The 22,936-nt window shown below is 43.3% G+C and overlaps 1 protein-coding gene across 2 annotated transcripts in view; it reads right to left on the reverse strand.

Annotated features, from left to right (window-relative positions):
• Nucleotides 1–1,477: 1,477 nt before the first annotated feature.
• Sec24b (SEC24 homolog B, COPII coat complex component) overlaps nucleotides 1,478–22,936 on the reverse strand; it is a 79,636-nt gene continuing 58,177 nt past the window's right edge. For both annotated transcript variants that reach the window (XM_052731477.1, XM_052731478.1), the window contains 16 exons: nucleotides 20,610–20,736; nucleotides 19,693–19,802; nucleotides 17,230–17,342; nucleotides 13,742–13,860; nucleotides 13,372–13,427; nucleotides 12,967–13,173; nucleotides 11,594–11,717; nucleotides 11,043–11,201; nucleotides 10,308–10,481; nucleotides 8,498–8,608; nucleotides 7,367–7,542; nucleotides 6,775–6,912; nucleotides 5,980–6,084; nucleotides 4,428–4,520; nucleotides 2,522–2,625; nucleotides 1,478–2,315 (listed from right to left, as the gene is read on the reverse strand). In XM_052731477.1, coding sequence (XP_052587437.1) covers nucleotides 2,201–2,315; nucleotides 2,522–2,625; nucleotides 4,428–4,520; nucleotides 5,980–6,084; nucleotides 6,775–6,912; nucleotides 7,367–7,542; nucleotides 8,498–8,608; nucleotides 10,308–10,481; nucleotides 11,043–11,201; nucleotides 11,594–11,717; nucleotides 12,967–13,173; nucleotides 13,372–13,427; nucleotides 13,742–13,860; nucleotides 17,230–17,342; nucleotides 19,693–19,802; nucleotides 20,610–20,736 — 2,031 coding nt within the window. In that variant the 3' untranslated portion in view covers nucleotides 1,478–2,200. The remainder of the gene's footprint in view (nucleotides 2,316–2,521; nucleotides 2,626–4,427; nucleotides 4,521–5,979; nucleotides 6,085–6,774; nucleotides 6,913–7,366; nucleotides 7,543–8,497; nucleotides 8,609–10,307; nucleotides 10,482–11,042; nucleotides 11,202–11,593; nucleotides 11,718–12,966; nucleotides 13,174–13,371; nucleotides 13,428–13,741; nucleotides 13,861–17,229; nucleotides 17,343–19,692; nucleotides 19,803–20,609; nucleotides 20,737–22,936) is intronic.

Consider the following 22,936-nt stretch of genomic DNA (forward strand, 5'->3'; position numbering starts at 1 on the left):
GAACACTTGGTTTTTATTACAGCTCTGCCACCAATTAGTGTGAGTCATTTAAACTCATTTCCATCAGGGGATGGGAGAGTGCTTTTATCTTTATCTAAAGAAAAGCAGGAACCCCAGGGTGCTGTCTCCTGGGATTATGCTCTGGTAGGAGAGAGAAGGCCAGGGACTATGCCAAAGTGTGCAACTGCTTGAGCTAGATTCTCCAGACCACCACTGCTGCCAACTGTCTTCAGAAGCCACTTCTCCAGACCACTTCTCCAGACCACCACTGCTGCCAACTGTCTTCAGAAGCCACTTCTCCAGACCACTTCTCCAGACCACCACTGCTGCCAACTGTCTTCAGAAGCCACTTCTCCAGACCACTTCTCCAGACCACCACTGCTGCCAACTGTCTTCAGAAGCCACTTCTCCAGACCACCACTTCTCCAGACCACCACTTCTCCAGATCACCACTTCTCCAGATCACCACTTCTCCAGATCATCACTGCTCCAGACCACCACTTCTCCAGATCATCACTTCTCCAGACCACCACTTCTCCAGACCACCACTGCTGCCAACTGTCTTCAGAAGCCACTTCTCCAGACCACCACTTCTCCAGATCACCACTTCTCCAGATCATCACGTCTCCAGACCACCACTTCTCTTCCGAAGCCACCTCTTCAGAGTCTACGTTACTTTCCTTCTATGCCCCCAACCAGTACCAAAACAAAAACATTTTGCTCTGAAAAAACAGAAAGAAAAGGAATCTACAAAGTTATAAAACCAGTAAAAGTCACACATGCCAAGAGCCTTATTTTTTTTTTTTTTTTTTTTTTTTTTTTTTTTTTGGTTTTTCGAGACAAGGTTTCTCTGTGTAGCTTTGCGCCTTTCCTGGAACTCACTTGGTAGCCCAGGCTGGCCTCGAACTCACAGAGATCCGCCTGGCTCTGCCTCCCGAGTGCTGGGATTAAAGGCATGCGCCACCACCGCCCGGCAAGAGCCTTATTTTTTTTTCCTAACATTTACCAACAAGGACTTTCACAGTGCATAAAATAAAATTCCACTCCACAATCCAATGGATCACCATCAGTTTTTATAGCAAATAACGTACTGTGAACGACAGAGTTTGATCAGAACAAAAATCTCTCTGAGTTCAATATGATCTTCAATATGATTAAAAAGGAAAGCCACATGTTCATAAAATTTTCTCTTTACAAATTGGTAGGAAAAAAAAATCCTTAATTTAAATGAGGTAAGATTATGTTCAGTCATTAAGCATTTTGAAAATAGCATCATGTTTTAGAATACAAACAGTAGTCACTTGGTAGTATGTACAAACTAATGATGATGTATAGATTCACTGATGAATGCAACTTGGTATTGCATCTTCTCCAATCAGTCAATTCAAGATTCCCACTGTTTAAAAAACATCACCAATCCTCACTCAAAACAAAAACCCTCCACAAAACAATCAAATAAACAAACCACCAAACCAACTGTCAAGCAAAATATTTTTAATTAGTAGGCTGATCATAAATAAAGCCACATAAAAGATTTAACAGAATTACAAATAGTTTCGTGTTTCTTTTGTGGATTGAATTCATAATATGCATTAGTCAACCTCATTCCCTAACTGTGACAAAGAGTGTCATCCAACAATGCCGCAGTTTAGCAATTCATATTCTTAGTTACATTTACATTCTCTTTACAAATGTAACACTTATGTACATTATATATATTTTTCCTATAGTTCATGGACTGAAAGTCTAGTGCCTTTACAGGGAAATGTTGAATTCATTTCATGAACATGAATCATTCCTGTTAAAAAGTAATTCATACAAACGAGTGACACAGTACCACTGCCCTGTGGCATCTCTCATCCGAGCTCAAGTCCAGAAATGTTATGTTAATTGTAGAAGACGACTTTATCTAGTTGAGATTGTGACATGTCATTCCACAGTCCTGGAGTCTGCCGGCTCAGAAGAGCACTGTACTGCTGCGCTCCTGCAAATGCGTAGAACCGACTCGGCACGCTGGGTGAGCAGCATTCCCTGGAGGGACTCTCACCCCCTCTTCCCTCTATCTCTGGCCCAAGCCGCAGACACAGTGATGGGCATTGTGCCTTCCAACACCACCTCGTGTCAAGTCTCCTGTGCTTCTCTGATGGATCGTGCTTTACCCGGCTGTGGAGTGGTCCACGCTGACTCACTCTGGTGGACTTCACTTACAAATCTGCTGCTGAATGTGAATCAGAAACTCGTAGTAAGAGAATGCAGCCTCTGTGCGGTCTTCAATCAAATGCTGGAAAAAGTCCGTTTTTGCGGGACTCTCATCTCTGAAAGGCAGAGAACAACATTTACCCAAAATGTATTATATCGTTACAAAGAATAAATCCACATTGTAGAAATACAACTATGTGGACTCCAGGAAAACGAAACCCAGGAGAGGTTAATCAAGTCACACGCCCACCACTACAAAGTCCTGAAATTTGAGGAGAAGCATAGGAAAGACGACATCATCATGAAATTACAGAAGACTTACTTTACCAGGTGAAGGACAGGGCTTAGCGGTCGGCTGTCTCTAAGCCAGGTTATAAAGGATCTAGTTCTCTCGGATGAAAGCGTGTCTAGCTCTGGAAGATGTGTCTGGTAAAAGAAATATAATTAGAAAACACAAATATACACTAACATTGAACACACCTTCCCTCTCCAGGCCGCATTCCTTTTAGTAAATGCAACAGAACAGTTGTAACAACAACAGCAGTTAACCCTATAAGCATGTATATATATATATATATATATATATATATATGTGTGTGTGTGTGTGTGTGTGTGTGTGTATATATATATATATATATATATACACACACACACACACACGGATTTCCCGGAATACATCCACAATGTACCATTTTTTGGAGTAAAATAATATACTGCATCATACAGCATGTGATCTCCAACTGGTTCTCTTAAGTTTTAAAAACCTTTGCCAACTGGTAAATAGACACTGGGGCTTCCAGGCAGCCAATCACAAGCCTGCATTCTGCCCCTAGACCCAACAGTAGCAACCACAGGGAGGAAATTTTAGTTGGAGAAGAAAAAAAAAGTGTGTTTGCTAGTGAGTTTGGAGTATATCCACGATATTTTACCTGGCTACTGTACTGTTCTAGACAATCCAGTAAAGCACACACATTAGCTGGTGTGCACGGGTGCCCTTCAACTTCCCGTTTCCTCCAGGGAGAATATATAAACGAAGAGGGCTATCACTAAACTCCAAATCCACCTTAAAATTACACAGAACTTACTTGAAAATCACATTCTGAGAATTTCATCTTTCTTTGATTTTTTTTTTTTAAATTTATAAAGATTTACTTATTTTGGGAGGCTGGAGAGATGACTCAGTGGTTAAGAGTACTCCCTGCTCTTCCAGAGTATCCAGGTTCAATTCCTAGCACCCAAATGGTGCTTACAATTGTCTGGAACTCCACTCCCAGCTGATCCAACACCCTCTTCTGGTCTCCGTGGGCACCAGGCAGGCATGCACATGGTACACCGACATACACACAGGCCAAACACCCATACCCATAAACTAAGGAAACATTTTCTCTTTCCAGTCCGGCCCACGGAGGGAACTTTTTAATTAATTAGTTTATTTATTTATGTGTGAGTGTTTTGCCTCTATGTATGTATGTACGACACTGTGAATATAACTGGTAAACTAAGCCAAATGGCCACAGCGCACACACACCTATAATCCTAGCACACAGGAAGAGGGACTGTCAACCTGGGGCTAACCTAGTCTACAGAGTGAGTCCCAAGTTAGCCAAGACTACACAGGGAAACCCAGTTTGAAAAAGTGGGGGTGAAGAAAAAAAGGCAAACATCACACAAAGTTTATATTGAAAGAAAACATACAAATATATAAAAGATAAAACTTAATACTGCAAAAACTGTTGACATAAAGTTACTTCCTCAGTCTTAACTAACATCCGCTCTGATCATTCCGTCTCCATCAATGAGGAGAGAGAACCTTGGTCTCATGGAAACTAAACAGGTGGAACAGTACAATGGCAAGTTAGGTCTACGCTAACACCAGTGAGTCTGTTAGCATTTCCTCAGGGCAGGAAGGGCACCCACGCCCTCACCCGGGATTCCACCCAGTCCCCTGCTGGAGAATATAAGAGGCAGGTTAACTGAAGGGGTTCCATGAGTAAGCTTTCCTAAGGTTGTCATCCATGACAGGGGACCTCAGTGATGCAGCTGTGCAGGGTCACCCACACCTTTGTCTGCAGTCCCTCACCCATGTTCCTAAGGAGCCTCAATAAATTCCCTGTTCACCAAACTGGCTTGCATGGAGCTGTTACTTCTGCCTGTCATCAGTGTCCTATCTGGAGTAAACAGACATTTACCTCTCCTCCAGAAAAGTAACACAAGAAAAATCTACTGACCATTTTTGGTGGTATTGCTGCAAAATCAGGGTACCCAAGCACATTCTCTATAAAGTTATTGTCACAGCCTTTGCCAATCCAAATGTAAAAAACCTAAAAAATAAAAGGGGGGGAGGGGTGCAACAAAATATTAAATTCCCTAATAGAAAATCCAATTGAACTAATTCAGTTATCATACATAAAAGAGGTCATTTATGCTGTCTCAGACACAAAATCTAACAAACATAAAAGGGGATATATAACTAGAACATTGTAAACCTAGTTCTAAGAATCAAAAGCACTTTCTATCTTCTTTGCTTAAATTTCAAGGCTTCTAAGACTATTTAAGGCTTCTTTATTTAGGGGGTGGAGAGATGCTCAGTGGATCTGTCAGTCTTGCAGATAACCCGGGTCTGGTGCCCAGCATCCACATGGTGGTTTCACAGCCATCCATAACTCCAGCTCCAGGGAGATCCAGTGTTCTCTTCTGACCTTCTCAGGCACCAGGCATGCATATGGTGCATACATGCAGGCAAAATACTCATGCACAGAAAATGAGAACTTTAAAAAACTTTTTTTCTATGTGTATTAGTATTTTGCCTATGTGCATGTATGTATACCTCTTGTGTGCAGTGTCTACAGAAGCCAGAGGTGGATGTCAGAGCTCTGGGAGCTGGAGTGACAGATGGTTGTGAGCTGCCATGTTTGGGTGCTGGGAACCAAGCCAGGGTCTTCTGGTAAGTGCTCTTACCCAGTGAGCCATCATCTTCCCAGCCCCTGCACTTATTTCCCTAACAGGAATGTACTGCTTTAATAAGAACATCTGACCCCTACTAGGAAGCCTCCGAGGCACACTGGGTAGCCAGGCCCCTTTCCCGAGGACCTCTCACTGCCCTAACTGCTGGACCCTGCCCTCATCCTACAGAGTCAAAAGCCCACTCTCTGGACCTGAGATCCTACCAATCTCTACCCTGGAAAGCTCCACCCTGAAAAGTCCCACCTCCTTCTCGAGAAACTCTATGTAAGCCTCTATCCTGTTCAGTTCGCTGCTGTCTCTCGATCCAGCAGAGGCAGCCAGCCTCCTGTTCTTTTCCCTCCCAATAAATCTCTTGTGTGCAGTTTGCTGTGTGGTGTGACTTTGTGGTATTCCTTGGCTTCCAATTTCAATTACTATCTCTATTTCAACTCCTGAGTTCTGCGGCTGTCTACACTTGTCTGGACCGCTGGTCACTCCTTCCGCCATTCCTGAGCACTGAGTGACTTCTCTAACCCCCAACCATCAGTAGAATTCCTGGCAGTGGATAGAAGCTGAACCACAAGAGAACTTCTTGAGGTCCATTTGAATTCGATGGTTCTGATGGTAAAGCTCTTGATGGCAGGCATTTCTTTTCTGAGTACATGTAGCTGGACAATGTGCTAACTTATACTGAAGTCCACCTGTAGGGTCTACAGTAAGCTGAGCTCCTGCGTCAGTCCCGGGTTCCTCGTGCCCTGTCTGCTGGGTGAAGCCAGGGCTAGCCCGTGTGTGTCCTCCGCCAGTCAGAGCAGCAGCTTTGCCAGCAGGGATGCTTACCGAGCCACAGTCCATGAGGAAAGCTCCCTCTCTGGTCAGCTTCTCCGCAGACAGTTTCTGAAGTGACGGCTGAGGCACGATCCTGTCATTAACATGGATGGCGCCCTGAAAAGAAAAGGCAGGATCCAGCGAGTCATATGTAATTGCTGTCTAGGACTTTAGGAATCAGTCACTTCTATGAAACACTAATCTATGACACATTTTAGAGAATGAAAACACACTGCTGTACACCATGGTTTTACAGTAGAATGAACACATTCAAATGTACTCAAATTAAAAGTGAAGATGTAAAATGGACTATCTGTTTCATTTACCTCCCTTCCAAGGTCAGTGTGTATCAATACTACGACAGCTGACTGCCACGGTTTACATTCCTCTTACAACATAATACTATGTATGCAATGAATACTAACCCCAGAGAATACAGTTTGAACACAAGGACGAAAAAAGACACTATACAGTTGTATATTACAAGTCTTATTGGGTAACGGACCTGGTTTACTATGTAACCAAAATTGCAGTCTGGTCATATCCCAAACTGCCAATAGCTACAAAATACAAACAGACATCACTCTGTAACTTATCTTTGAATCAAACATTAAAACTGAACTTCCCACAGGAAACTATTTTTAAAAGCTCTACCCACCAGCTGATAGCATCCTCAAGTCCCATTGTGTACCTAGGTCCCTAGAAGTCTTTATTATTCCAATGTTCACCACCACAGGGAAGAAAAGAATGGAAGAGCTACTGAAAAGACCTTAGCACCTTGGGCAGAAGGTCAGGACAAATGCATACCTCATCTGTCAGTCTGTCTATCCTATATAAGTTGGGATGAATCATTTTCATTAGATGAACAAGTGGCTGAGACTTCATCTGGCACATGGCATACACACGATCATCCAGGCGTGTGCTTGTACCTGTTCTAAATGCTTTCTGCAAGGAAAAAAGACACATGTTCCAATTGAAACATACATGCAGCACGTAAACAGCAAACCCAGCTGTGGGGATTCAAGGCTCAGCCAATATTTAATAGGCAAGGAAGTAAATCAGTTTCTCTGAACTAAGATGATGCAAATATGCCTTTAACACGATGAAATGATGGAAAGACACTCAGTAAGTGCTAGTCCTTAGCTGAGAGTCTCTTCCAGAAGCATATGTGGCCATTTCGTAATTCAAACTGCTCACACAAAGGAAAAAGACATGTTTTGAGAAGAGTCATGGTGCATCTGCACACCTCCATATTCCACCCATTCCCCCATTTTCAGAAGTCTTACAACACCAAAGCACCTAACTCTCTAGCTAACTACTAAAAACAATACAGATTTCACTCCTTCATCCACCTGAGAGCTTGTAAGAAACTGATGAGCTATGACATATAGAGAACTACCTGTTTGAGAAGCGCCAAAACATAGAGCGGGAGCAGCTTGAGTGAGCTTGGTGCTGTTAGGGTGGAGCGTGGCACACTCGACACCGCCGAGCTATAGGCGGACAGGGGGTCCACCACAGCATTCACCAAGGCATCCCTGGCGTCCGACAAGCTTGATGACACCGAGCGATCCACAGCTGCAGAGTGAGAGGGAACTCAGCCACCAGATCCCAGTAAGTGCTCTCTTCTCTCAGACAGGACGGACACACACACACACACACACACACACACACACACACACACACACACACACACACACACTTCTACATACTAAAACCCTGGAGGAGGAGTATGGATCAATGCCACACTCCTTCTATCTTTGGTTCAATTCCTAATACTGCCAAATGAGGTGTGGAAAGGAGGTCTTTCAGTAAATGCTATCATAATTTTGCTCCAAGTTAGTCATAATGGCTGCTTTCTCCAGTGATGTAGGAAACAGCAAGGCTCACTGCACATTTGTTTATTCATAAAAAGAGACTCAAAGCCAAACCTCAGGAATGTATTAATTACTGAAGGCTTCTGTAAGTGTAGAGTAAAATGTACTTTTCTGAGTGTAGTTCTATGGCAGTTAGCCATCAAATGCAGAATTGCCACCACCACCACACTAAAGATCCACGGCAGTTTCATCACCCCAAATTACTCCCCGTGGGGCTCCTTTGCAGTGAAGGTCTCTCTCTGCCCCCAATCTATTATCCTTCGTGTAAATTTTCCTTTTGCTAAAGTCATGTAAGTGGGACTTTCATGTGGACAGACCTTGTGTCCCCTAGCATAAAGCCTTTGGAAGTCACACCACCTGTCTGACAGCCCCTTCCTGTTCACTGCTGAGCCGTGCTCCATGCGTGGATGTGGCACGGTTTACACGTTAGTTGAAGGAGATCCTGGTTTTGACAAATCACAACCCCCCTAGGAGATTTTAAACTAGGAATTATTTTTAAAATGTAAGAACAGCATAATTCATCCTGTAATACATAAAAATGTATTAAAAGGTTTTAATTAATTGAGGGATTTCTAAAGTTTAAAAAAAAAAAGTAGAAAAGCCCATGGTTGTAAGGTTAGAAACAGGTATTTCACCTGCTCTTCCGTGTTACTCACCCATGTTGGCCAGAAGGCAGATGGCAGCTTGCACATCCACTCCTGCGTACACATCGGCGAGAGAACTTACCACCGGCAAGCAGAGTGTATGCACTCTGATTCTCCGCTCACCTAATGAATGGAACACGTCATTACTGCACACGGGGCTAAGAAGAGAGTACCCAGATCACAATTTCACTCCGATTACTGTTCTGCTGGACTAAATCATCAACAACATTCGGAAATAGAAAAGGCTTTATAATTAATATGTTTTGAGTGGCTTACTTTTATTTTTATTTTTTTGCATGCTAGGGATTAAAGCCAGGTCCTCACAAATGCTAGGCCCTCTGTAGCACTGAGCTGCACCCCAGTCTAGTTAGCATGTTTCAAACACAATATTCCCCAGAGACTGGACAGAGGATAAGAACACTTGCTGCTCTTTCAGAGGACCGAGGCACAGTTCCCAGCACCCATATGGCAGCTCACAACTGTCTGTAATTCTGGGAAATCTATGCTCTCTCCTGGCCTCCACAGGCACCAAGCATGCACACGGTGCACATCCATATATACAGAGAAGATATCCACTCACATAAAATAAATGTCTCTTAAGAAAATTCTCCAACCCTGTAAACTATGAACATATATATCTTACATGCAGTTGAATGTTAATTTCTGGTTGGTTTGTTCGTTTTCAAAGATTTTATTTGTAATTATAATAAATGTATACCTATACATGTAAGTGTGCATGTACCCAGAGGGCAAAAAACGGGGCTGGATCCCCTAGAGCTAGAGAAAGGGGCAGATGTGATCTGCTCTATGTGGACGCTGTGAACGAACCCAGCCTGTGGAGGCAGCAAATGCTGTAACTGCTAAGCCACCTCTCCAGTTTCCAGTTTACCTTCAATATTGTTCTAAATTATACTCAAGCAAGTAAAACATCAAACACCTAGACTGTCAAGGAAGAAATGAAGGTCTCCCTTACTGCAGTTCTTTATTTTACAGAGCACCAATGCAGAGGACGGCAGAGTTAGTCACTGTGCTTGCCAAAAACCTAAGATGCTAAATATGAATTTTCCATAAATTAAGAAAATCACATGGCCAGAGGAATGGCTCAGCAGGTGTAGGCACTTGCCATCAAGCCTGAAGACCTGTGTTTGAGCCCTGGGACTGACTTGTGAAAGGAAGAACTGATTCTGTAATTTGTCATCTGACCTCCCCATGCACACTGTGGCATGTCTGCCTATGAGTGTACACACACAGAATTAATAAATAAATGTGATAAAATATTTTTAAGTGTGTTATTTGGGGCTGGAGAGATGGCTCAGTGGTTAAAGGTGGTTGCTGTTTTTGCAGGGGACCTGGGTTTGAGTCCCAGCATCTATATATTGGCTCACAACCACTAGTAACTCTAGGTCCAGAAGATCCAACACCCTCTCTTGGCTCCCATGAGCTTCTGTTTGCATGTGCTGCACATAAACTCACACATGCACGCACACATAAACAGTAATAAATCCATCTTAAGGTGTGTTATTTAAAAATTCAACGGGTTGGAGACATGGCTCAGAGGTTAAGAGCACTGACTGCTCTTCCAGAGGTCCTGAGTTCAATTCCCAGCAACCACATGGTGGCTCACAATCATCTATGATGAGATCTGGTGCCCTCTTCTGGCCTGCAGGGACACATGCAGACAGGACACTGTATATATAATAAATAAAATTTTTAAAAAATCCGCTCCTGCAAGTGCCATTACTGCCGCAGCATATCATTCTTTCTCTCTCTACTAAAGGAGGTGGAAAGAGGGCTACACGGCGCTCCAGTTTCGACAACACACCTTTGCTGGATGTGTAGAGCAGGGCTGTCTGAAAGCACACTAAGGAAGTGTCCGTCAGACTCTCTTCAATTGACAGCTGTACTGCAAACCCAGCATCAGGATTGATGTTGGCAAGAGACAGTAGGTCGGTGGAGCGGACAAAGAAGTTTCCGTGGAAAGTATGCATCGAAAGACCTGGGGGAGAGAGCTGGCATGAAGACGAGCAAGTCACTGCATCTCTGCGGAAGTGCAGAGTGAGGCTGGTTCTAACTGACCCAGGTTTATAAAGGGAGGTTATTTATAAATGCAGGTTCTGTAAAGGGAGCCTTATCCTCATTAACCTACACTTACACCTAACCTTACTATCACAGTCTACATGCAGGTCCAGCTGAGACATAACTGTAACACACAAAAGTGAGAAACCAAGGGTTCCTTACTTTGGATTTAAGATGAGATTCTGCCCCACAAACACTCACAGAACCCAAGGAAGTCATCAATTAAATAGTTAAGGGAGCAGCTTTTCCTCTTCCCACTGTCACTTTCCTCCTGCTTTTCCTGAATAAACAAAGATGTTGCTTTTATCCACGGATTCTAGTTATTTAAAGAAACCGGTCAATGGTCGCTCAATAACTACATTTCAGACCGGGTTCAGCTGGACCCATCCTCTGTGATGGACAGCCACCCACCCATGGGTCTGGGAACGCTCACTGAGTGACACAGGAATGGAACAGACACACACTTTTCACAAGTTCATACCTTTAGTACATCTTATTCTCATAACAGCTTCAAATCCAATTTTCCTAGTGAGGTACCGTTTTAGGTCTTTTTGTAACTTTTCTGCTTGCGAAGGATTGTGAGTAGAGTGGAAAGATGGATAGTAGAATATGCACCCTGCAGAGTACTTGGACATGCACGCTTTAGGGAGAAATACATCAAGTATTAGCGAGATAAGTAACGATAATCTACTTGTCTAACAAGTACTACAGATTCCATGTTATGAAAAACTGTTATGTGAAAGCCCAACATCGACAGGAATGAGATAAATCTGAAACCTGAGACATTTATAAAATATAAGACACTGAAGTTTATTGTTGAGCAGAATGGCTAAGGGAATCATGCTACAAAGCGGAATAGCAAGAGCAGTTTCTTTGGGTATCGGGCTTTAAAGTGTACTGATAAGCGTCATTCATACTACCTATCTAACCCACGCGCCTTCCTCCCCCAGTACTAAGAGTGCTTACTGAAGAGCACAGCGTTCAGTACATGTGAGAAATCTCTAAGTAGGTAACATGATGACATCCTCTTACCCAAAGAAGCAAGGTCAGAATACTGGGAACTGAGAAGGAAGAGATCCACTGCAGTCTGCTGTCCCGAGCAATCCAAAGCAAGTTTCTTATAGAAATCAGTGGCAGGCCCAAGATGGTGCACCACCTAAGTCAACAGATCATAAAGAGCCTTTGGCTATGCACACAGTGTATGTCTCTTGTAACAAGGGAGAAGATACATACTTCATTCCACTATCGCCCAACAGAGTATGGGCCCAGATTTCCAACAGTAACAAGACCTAGTGTTTACAGCAAGCACTATGGCTCAAACCACTGCACTTTGGAAACTGAAGCAAGAGGACTGCTGAGTCTCCAAAGTTAGCCTGGGCTACCCAGTGAGAACCCCTCACCTTCACCCTAGTGGGGAAAACAAACGGCACACAGCTTTAGATATTTTATATCAGCTGAATGAGTCAATGCTTGTAAGATTTTCATTATTAGCTCTCACAGACGAGAACACTGAGGCAAGTCTGATGACGTCAGACTGATCAGAACGCTAGCCCCAGAGTGAGTGCTACTGAACACGCTGATACCTGTTACTAACAAGGATAAGGAAGGCTTAACGAGTTCCCTCCCAGCTACTGGACAGTTGACTACTTTCACCTTTACTAACCCATACATACTTTATAGGGTTTTGGGGATCTCAGAAATCACAATGAAAAACGCCAGAGTTTATGTGAGTGGAGACCAATTACATTAGTTTGTGTTCACCAAGCATTAATACCCGGAGAGTGAGATTACTGAAGGCTTACACTTTTCTCTACTATCTAAGTTTTCTATAATGATTAGTATTCCCTCCGTAACCTAAAAAGCTTTTTCATAAGCATGCTAAATTATAAGAGCTTGATTAAGTTTTTCATTTGTATAATAGAAATGACATTGGGGACAGAAAATCAAGCCATAACTTTATGATGAAATAGCCATTCCACCTTTGGCAAGACAGTACTTTGTTCATGTGTAAATAAAAGGATTAGGTAGGGCACGTTTCTAAACATTAAAAATGAATGTGTCTGGTTTAGTGTGGGTGTGAGTGCACCCATGCCCCCCTGAACTGCAGGGCTGCTGGGACTACAGACGCGCCACCACCTCCAACGTTCTACCTGAAAGGGACTGAGTTTGGTGAGCAGGTGGGTATGGTCAGTGCTCTTAGCACTAAGCCATCTCTTCAGACCAAATTTTATGTTCTGCTAACTAAGTAATAAGAACACACCAAACCCCCAAATAAAGGCAATCTGGCTTAAACTCTTACTGGTTTTATTTACCGCTAATGAAGCAAAGAGGAGGTAATGGACAATTTCAGTCTTCTGGGAAAGAAAACACCAGTGGTTAAGATATAAGCACTCCACGTGCAATACCTTGGTACTCGACCTCTGATTCGGATCTTCTCTGGACTGCAGAAGTCCTGCCCCCAGGGAAGGTAGCTGCGTCTGAAACACGGACACGCGGCCACCCGTGGGGGACATTAGTTTGAAGGCAGCCTGAAGGGCAGGACCGAGGGCACTGTGCGTCTCTCTGGTATTGATGAACATACTTGGTAACGCGTTCAGTAAGTCTTTTATAAGCTGAGGGAAGATGAAAGGTTGAATTATTGAGAAGGCAAGAGGGTTTTCTTCTCTGAAACGTTCTAGAATACAGCGTGGCAACTCCACCTCTGGGGACCCTGCAGGAAGGACTCGCTAGATGCTCCCACAGTGTCCAACAAGAAGGGAAACAGCTAATAGCAAGTGTCTTGATACTTTGAGGAGACAAATTAATCTTACCTCTTTACTTTCATACAGATTCACAAGCAAACTATCCGGTGTGGGCAGAAAAACATCTATAGGGAAAAAACATTTCATCAGGATATAGTCAAGAGGACATTATAAAGTAGCACGTTTTGGTTCTACAAGGACACTTGCCATGTGTATTATAATTCTGCTGTAGTAAACACATATACTCCATATATACACATCAACACACACACACGCACGCACGCACAACTTAAAATCAAGCATTTCCAAGAAAACACCTATTTTAAACAAATGCCAAGCTGTACCAAATCATGCTCACAGTACATGACAAGTTGGACCTTAAAGTCAAGTGGACCTTGCTCCAAACCCACAGCTACACAGACTACCCTCTGACGCTTACCGTCTATATCAGATACAATCAACATCTGAGGCTGTGATAATCCTTCTTGTAAATTGTAGAAATGAATGGTGCTGTCAAAAGTCATGAATCCTATTCTTGTTCGTGAATCTCCAGGGAGCCTAGTGACAAAAATGGCAACCTGAAACTCAAAGTGCTCAGTCACACTGTTTACAAGATACTGAAAGAGGCTAAGTCTAAGGACAGCTACACGTCACCTTTTACGGGACGGGACGCAGAAAAACTATCTGAACCAATACACAAGGAATCAATCAGACAAGGGTGCAGTACTCATGAATTCAGACGCAGAAGGTGAAGCGGCCTTCAGCTAAGAGCAAACCAGATCCCAAGTGGTTTGTAAAGCTCAACATTTCCGGCTTACTTTTCTCTAGGGCAGTAGTCCTCAACCTTCCGAACACTGCAACCCTTTAGCACAGTTCCTCATGCTGTGGTGACCCCCAACCATAAAATTTTTCATTGCTACTTCATAACTTAATATTGCTACTGTTATGAATCATAATGTACATATCTGATATTCAACCCCCAGGGGTCGAGGCCACAGAACGAGACCTGGACTGTCACTATAGCTAGGGCTGGCCTCGAACTTGTGGCTATCTTGCCTCAGGTTCCAGAATGTGGGATTACTGGAGTGAGACACCACGCCTCACTGTTAGACTCTTAAGTAAGAATGTGATCATATTTTCTGTCTCAGTATCATAGTGGTGTAACCTGTTTGAACACTCTACGGTCAGAATGACAAATACTTTTCAGGAAAAAATTAACAATGTTGTTAGACTTTAGTACGTGAATTTTAAACAAAAAAACAGAGTTATGAACATTGAAATGATTATCTATTATCAATCACTAGGAAGTTTTCTGTTAGAAATCAGTTTTCAAAACAATGCCATGATAGCAAGAATACAGGCTGCCACACTTCCCTCTGTGTGGGCTATTTGTACACTGTGTGGAGATGTGTTACTGTGACTGGTGTAATAAAAAGCTGAATTGCCAATAGCTAGGCGGGATTTCTGGGGTGAGAAAGGAAGAGGAGGAGGAATCTAGGCGCTGGGCAGTACGGAGAGATAAGGTAACAAGCCACGTGACAGAACATAGATTAAAATAAATGGGTTAATTTAAGCTATAAGAGCTGGTGGGCCAAGCCTAAGCTATAGGCCGAGCTTTCATAATTAGTAAGAAGTCTCTGTGTCATTATTTGGGAGCTGGATGGCAGGACAGAGAAGGACTCATGACATTCCTCAGCAGCATGTGTTACAGAAGTGCATCTTAAAGTTCGCCAGCTGTGTTCACTTTGGTTATGTAAGCTATTACTTTAGCATGCCTTTAAAATATTTTTGAGTACAAAAGATTCCAGGGGCTAGAGAGATGGCTCAGAGGTGAAGAGCGCTTGCTGTACTTGGGGAGAACGCAGGTTGGGTTCCCAAAACTGATCGTGGCTTATAACATGGTCAACACCAGTTCCCAGCGCCGATGCCCTGTTTAGGTCTCCCTGGACCCCAGGTATGCATGTGATATACAAATGAAAAGTAAGCAAATCTTTAAAAAATTCAAAAGTAGAATGTGCATCAAAGCACAACCCTTTATACTGTTAGAATGACCAACCCAGGTAGGCCTCAACAGTCTCAAGAGCAGTCAAACACATTTCGAGGAGAAAAATGCAGTATTCAGGTGCCAATACCGGGCAGGACTTATGTTCCCACAGATTAATATGCACTCCTCTGAGACCTCGAAGTTCCGAAAGTCTCAGGACATTAGTCAGCAATTATAGTGGGACCTACTGACCTACCCTGCTAAGAAAATACACTAATCTCGCTGAAATGTATCTGCAGCAAATTCTTTTCTCAGGAGTGTTTCCAGAGCCCTTTCAGGAAATGTGCTACCACAGGGCTGTGATCTGGTACCCTGCCTATTCTTGTTCTTACCTTCCCAATGTGTCTATTTTCTGCTGTAATCAAACAAATACAACTACTTTCCACTCTCACTTTATCCTTTTGGTTTTATATAATCTAATTTGCAAATAGTCACTTAAATCTTGCTGGAATAACTGGGGCCATTTCCTCATACTTTTCTGAGAATAATGGAGGATTGATGGAGCAGGAGATGGAATGGGAACTTGCTCGACTCACTCAAAGAAAACATCTGGCACTGCAGTACCTCCAGGGGCACTGACCCCAAGGGGAACTTAGAGTTGAAAGACAGACCAGCACGGAGGTGTGGCTTAGTGACAGAGCGCAGGCCTGGTGAGTGGTCCAGAGCTCCATCTCCAGCACACACACTATATATATAATTTTGCAGAAATTTTGAAGGATCCTCTTCAAAGCTGGTGGAAAGACTCCTCCGTGACTGCTGGAGACGAACAGGAGGGACTGAAGAGTTTACACATAAGCCACCGTATTTTCTGTTCCAACTTCCATAGCTGGAAGCTTGTACCAGTATACACAGCACACTCTCCAGCTTCCTAACATTTCAGCAAACTCAGCTCCTACTGTCCCTCTCTTCAAATCAGTCTCTCACTAGTGCCAATAAAACCAGCTTGTGAAAAAATGTCTTACCCAGTCATAATTATAGCTAGATTTCTATTCATTTTATTTTTTAATTTATTAGCTTTATTAAATTGACAAAATCAGCCGGGCGGTGGTGGCGCACGCCTTTAATCCCAGCACTTGGGAGGCAGAGCCAGGCGGATCTCTGTGAGTTCGAGGCCAGCCTGGTCTCCAAAGCGAGTTCCAGGAAAGGCGCAAAGCTACACAGAGAAACCCTGTCTCGAAAAACCAAAAAAAAAAAAAAAAAATTGACAAAATCATATGCATCTATAGGGTACAAATGTCTTGAGATGCACCCATAAGGCGGGATAACAAAATTTAGTTAATTAATATATAAGGTTAACATGTAGTAAGAAAAGGCAAGTCTGCTCAGTATTGCCAGTCACAGTCACCAAGTCACCAACAGTTCTTTGCATGGCTGCTGTGTGAACGTCTGCAGCCGTTCCTCCCGCCATCTCACCCACCCACCCCAGTCGCCAGCAGTCTCTGCTTGTAGATCAGCTGTTAAGAGTCCAGACCTGACTGAAATCATCTGGCATGCATTTCTCAGTGCCTGCTCTAATGGCATTTGACTAATGTCCCTCAGACTTAGCCATACTAGTTAGTAATAGTGTCCCCCAGATTCCTGATGCACAGGCCAGTCTCTCTGGCTCAGTGCTCAGGGCAGCTAGTCAGAGGAATAGACAAGATTCAAGTTCTTTCAAAATATTAAAGCAATTATTATTTTATGAATTAAGATATTATGTTGTTATTAATTAAGATATTCTCCATAACAAGGAGAAGAATCCTTATATTCTATAAAGTTAGGTAAACATAGCCAAATCCAACAAAACTTAGCAAACAAAACAAAACAATTTGTAAATTGTACAAGAGCACTTCAAATGTATGCACACACTTATATACCCACATAGGAATAAAAAATATTCTTACTTGTCTAAGTTTTCTAATAACGACTGGCACAAAACTGACAAATACCCAGCTTCCACTGCGTTATGGGACACATCTAAAACAAACAAGTAGACTGCAGGCTGAGGAGGACGAAGCTGCAAGAAACAAAACCATCGTCATTAGTTAGCGGCACACGTCCTGGTTTCCTATCACTGTTGTTACTGGATGAATTTACCGACCATCTGTACAAATATAGATAGATATACACACAGATAGATACATACACACATATCTCATATGTAGAAGACTAGGACTGCAGTTCCAGCTAATGAAAATGATATTCCTTTCGTTAGTTTATTTTTCTTGTGAAGTTCACTTGAGATTAGATTGAAAGGTAGTTGTAATGGCTAAGAACGTTAAGTGTTTTAATGTAAGGAAAGCTGACTAACGTATCTTCTAAAGTAATAGTTGCTGGCTATTTATTTAATGCTAACCAGTCTAAATATTTATGTATGCTCTAGTTTTTAGGGTATTTTCTCTTTTTAAATTTCCTCATTTGTATTTTATGTGCTTGAGTGTTTGGCCTGCACTAAGTACACAATGTGCATGCACTGGATCTTCTGGAACGGGAGTCACAGACAGCTGTGAGCTGCCGTGTGAGTGCTGCAACCAAACCCTGGTCCTCTGGAAGAGCAGCAGGTGGTCCTAACCACTGACCCCTACCTCCAACCCCTAGGATTTCAGTTTTTAAATTAATTTTTACTTTGTTGAGAATTAAACCCAGGGTGTTGCACACCCCAGACAGACACTAACTATACTGAACTACATCTCCAGCCCTTAATTTTAATTTTTTATTTAAAAAATAACATTTATTATTCTTTAAAGAATAAAATTTTGAGGCTAGAGAGATGGCTCAGCAGTTACAAGTGTGTCCTGGTCTTGCAGAGGACCCCAGTTCAGTTCCCAGGCCAGTGTCAAGTGGCTCATGGATGCCGACAATTCCAGCTTCAGGGGATCCAACTACTTCTGGCCTCAAATGTACAACCCAGCCCCCCACCCCCATCCTCCCCAACTACAAATTAAAATTAAAGTCGGACAATCTGTCATTCGCATTAGCTACTAGATCATCGATAGTGGCTGAATCCCAAAGCTTAAGGGTAAGTGTAAAGAAGGGTCCTGTGATGGCATAGGGTATAAACAATCACAGAAGTCCTCATCTGTTAGAGAAACATGGTGACATACACAAGAGTAAAATGATGTGATGTCTCGGATTAGAAGTGTGTGTGTGTGTGTGTGTGTGTGTGTGTGTGTGTGTGTGTCTCAGAAGATTCATTTTGCTCTATCACTCTCGGCTTGAGTGACGGGGACAATGTCTGACACTGACCCTGGAGCTAGGCTGCTGGTCAATAAGCTCCAATGATTCTCCCCAACTCCGTCCCCTAACCACCTTACAAGCACTTGCACAATTATGCCCAGCTTTCATGTGGGTACGGGATCCGAACCCAGGTCTCCGAGCTTGTGCACTGAGCACTCTTACCCCTGAGCATCTCTCCAGCCCCTGCATTAGAACTTCATATATTGGAGGACAGGAAGGGGCAAGAGGATGAGGAATGGGTGGAGAGATGGATAAATACATTTATATTAATAAATATTCAGGCTCAAGTTACATGTACAGGAAGGCTTACTAAAATTGAGTTGCAAAAAGTAATAAAAGGGCATATAGTGTCTTTTTTTCCTTCCTTTATGTTAAGTCTCAGTGCTAGGAAATGAACCTGTACCTCACAAATGTGAGGCAAGAGTTCGACCACTGAGCGGCACTCTCAGTCCATGAAGGTTTTCTTAAAAACCTGTCAACCAAAGGTCCTGAAATCACACGACACAGCTAAAGCCTATTTACCCGGCCACTCAGGGTAAGATCCCTAGGACTCCAGAGCCGAGAACATGGCAGTTCTAAAGGTGAAGGGTAAACGGACGGTGAAGGTGGGAACTGACATGGAAACCGACCTAGGCTAAGTTAACCATCAAAATCACAAAAATAAAGACTCGGCACAATCCACCCAGCACCAGATGTTTTTGGCTCTCTCTCCTTACTTGCGGCACGCACTTCAAATGTTTGCTAACAACCAAGAGTGAAAACGACTGGGGGGGTGGGGGGGTTTAGTACTATTTTTAATAAAAATAAGAAAACAAAGATGAGCATTATGCAACTTAAAATCCATTTTTATAAGCAGAAAAAAAGCAAGAGTTAGAATATAAAGAACAGCTGGAATTTGATGACTGAACTGTAAGAAAAACTGAACAAGCCATTCATTCATATTGCCATCTGTCCTGAGGGAACTGTTAAAGATGGTGATAATTTTAAGACTAGTTTATTTGTTACATACACATTTTCATATTAATATTTTAAAAATACAGACTTCAAAATCTAGATGAGAATGTACTTAAAAGAACCGCCTCATTTAACTGTGTCCCGTAACCAGTTCAGATACTGAAGTGAAGAATTACCATGTAGTCCGAGGAAGCGATGAACTCCACAGTCGAATTCTGAACTTCCGGCCGTTTGTGAGGCTCTCCGTAAGACCGAGTCAGGGGGTTATACAGAAACTCTTCAGGAACTAGACGAGAGGTAAGAACCAAAGTGCATTTAGCGACAACACACCTTCATCACGAATACTTACGTTTACTAAAAAAGGAAACCTTTAACTGAGAAAACCAGGAAATGGCAACCTTCTTCCTTAGACTCATGTCCTATTTATTGTATCACATGACATGGAAAAAAATCAGACAAGCACAACCGGGAAACAGTTTGAACAGGAAGAACTCAAAAACGGGTGAAGAGGAGGACAAGAAGACACATGTGTCTGCGTGTGTCTGTAAGGTCAGCCTAGTTCACTGACCCAGACTCACAAGCTGTTGTGCACATGTGTTCACCGAGTGACCAACATGGCTTTTTTATGTGCTTTTTCATTTCGTTTTGTTTGACTCTGCCCCTTCACTCTTGTTACTGTGAAGTGTCTCCTCCGAGATCAAACTGGAGGCTCCATCAACTGTCCTGAAGCTGTTTCTAAAGAGTGAGAGCACAAACGCCTGAGGAAGGCGTCATCCAACAACACTCCACTCACCATCGTTAACCCTGTAGCACAGGCTGCACTTGCAAGGACACTCCACTCACCATCGTTAACCCTGTAGCAGAGGCTGCACTTCCAAGGACACTCCACTCACCATCGTTAACCCTGTAGCACAGGCTGCACTTCCAAGGACACCCCACTCACCATCGTTAACCCTGTAGCACAGGCTGCACTTCCAAGGACACTCCACTCACCATCGTTAACCCTGTAGCACAGGCTGCACTTCCAAGGACACTCCACTCACCATCGTTAACCCTGTAGCAGAGGCTGCACTTCCAAGGACACTCCACTCACCATCGTTAACCCTGTAGCAGAGGTTGCACTTCCACCTGCGCTGGTCAATGAAGGACACGAAGGGGTTGATGTACGTCCGGCACGATCGGCACCTCACAATGGTGTTCGACGTTATCACCGGCAATTGCTGGGAAAGAAAGTAAAGACACTGTAGCAGCACAGAGACTCCAGTGCAAACCAGGACACAAACACGCCTACACGAAGGGGTTGATGTACGTCCGGCACGATCGGCACCTCACAATGGTGTTCGACGTTATCACCGGCAATTGCTGGGAAAGAAAGTAAAGACACTGTAGCAGCACAGAGACTCCAGTGCAAACCAGGACACAAACACGCCTGCTCACGTACTAGACTGGGTGTGCTACTAAACCTGGTGACACACTTGCTTAGCAAGCCGAGTGGCTATCACTCTCCACAAAGGCAAGTCAGACCATTAAACATCAGTCAGGAGCCTGGCTGGCCGAGAAAACCATGTCGGGACCTCTCGGCCAGCCTGAGACAGCAGCCAGGGAGCGGCACCCATGGCAGGAGAAGGCCTTGCTCTCTGCTGAGCGGCTGCCCCAGGCGGGGAGGCTGCTGCAGGGCCGACAGCCGTCACAGCAGACGAGAACAAGGCCACAGAAAACACACCCCTACGCGTAGTTTGGAAAAGAACTTTAGAGTTAGTCAATCTAGAAAATAGAGAACACATTAAAATATCACACACTATTCTATGTCCCTGAATTCATCCAGTATCATTTTATATGCTTCGTTTGGGATTTAAAAAAAAAAAATCAACACATAATTTTGTATTTAATGTTCTGCATTGCTATCTTATAGTAATAGCTGCATATCATTGTGAAGAAAATAAAATTAACTGAAAATGAGAAAACGAAATTTACTCATAATTCTAGATTCCAGAGAACATAATTATTAATACACAGTACACATACTTTGACAAGATATCATATATGGAATCTGTACTTAAAGAAAAACTCTCAGCCGAGCGATGGTGGCGCACGCCTTTAATCCCAGCACTCGGGAGGCAGAGACAGGCGGATCTCTGTGAGTTCGAGGCCAGCCTGGGCTACCAAGTGAGTTCCAGGAAAGGCGCAAAGCTACACAGAGAAACCCTGTCTCGAAAAACCAAAAAAAAGAAAAAAGAAAAACTCTCAGCAGCTGGGCATAGTGGCTCACACCTCTGTGAGTTCAAGGCCAGCCTGGCCTACAGAGTGAGCTCCAGAACAGCTAGAGCTACAATAGTGAGATCCTGTCTTAAAAAAAGCCAAAAAAAAAAAGAAAAACTTTCAGCTATGCATAGAAGAATTAACTGTCCTGGTTTAATGATGAAGGCTTTAATAGTGTTTAAATTACATACTATTTACTGAGTGAGTAAATTCATAGGACTGGTTACGCATTACAATTACTTGATTTTTCATTCACTGATATTTTCCATCCATCCTAGCAGGCAAGTAAGTGAGAGAAATGCAGCTTCAGTATAAATGTCTCTAGCTACATTTTTTTCCGAACTTTAAAATTTTAATTTTATTTTCTTGGCCAACCAGGCTATTCTGTCAGCTACTGCTAACATTATCTACACAAACTGTCAGAAAGATGTGTAAGACTCCAGCAAGGTGGCTATTAACCCAAGCTTTCATTCAGCAGATCTGACATTCTTGGGCTCCCCCACTGTCCCAAGGTATTTAATTTCAACCAGATAACCTCCCTCTCTATCTGGACATAACTGTTTAAAAAAAAGACTCATCCTGCCAGGCGGTGGTGGCGCACACCTTTAATCCCATCACTCGGGAGGCAGAGCCAGGCGGATCTCTGTGAGTTGGAGGCCAGCCTGGGCTACAGAGTGAGTTCCAGGAAAGGCGCAAAGCTACACAGAGAAACTCGAAAAACCAAAACAAAACAAAACAAAAAGACTCATCTTAAAGTTTATGTATCAACCATGGTGGCTGCAACTTCCAGACTACTCCTAAGGTTCCAAGTGAGGCCCAGACTCTCTTACAGAACGCCTCTGCTAACTGAACCTTTCCCTGTGTTCACTGCCTCACAGAACTGGACTGATTACGTGTCCGTCAGGCAGCATGCAGCTGTGGTTCACATCTGTCCCACTGGGAGGAGATCCAGGCTGTGGCCACTGCACACCAATGCCAGGCAGAGCAGGTGCTCAGAAGACATGTGTTGCCTTGAATCTTACAGAAATCATAATTTCTACAAGAAATGTATTACACTGTATTTATTTTCATGTGGCATGTGCCACAGTGTGTGGGATGTGTGGGGGTGTGCTTGCCATAGCCTGAACGTGGGGGTCAGAGGACAGCTTGTGGGAGTCGGCT

Source organism: Peromyscus californicus, unplaced genomic scaffold (assembly GCF_007827085.1).
Source record: "Peromyscus californicus insignis strain IS unplaced genomic scaffold, ASM782708v3 Scaffold_9__1_contigs__length_137607984, whole genome shotgun sequence".
Lineage (NCBI taxonomy): Eukaryota > Metazoa > Chordata > Mammalia > Rodentia > Cricetidae > Peromyscus > Peromyscus californicus.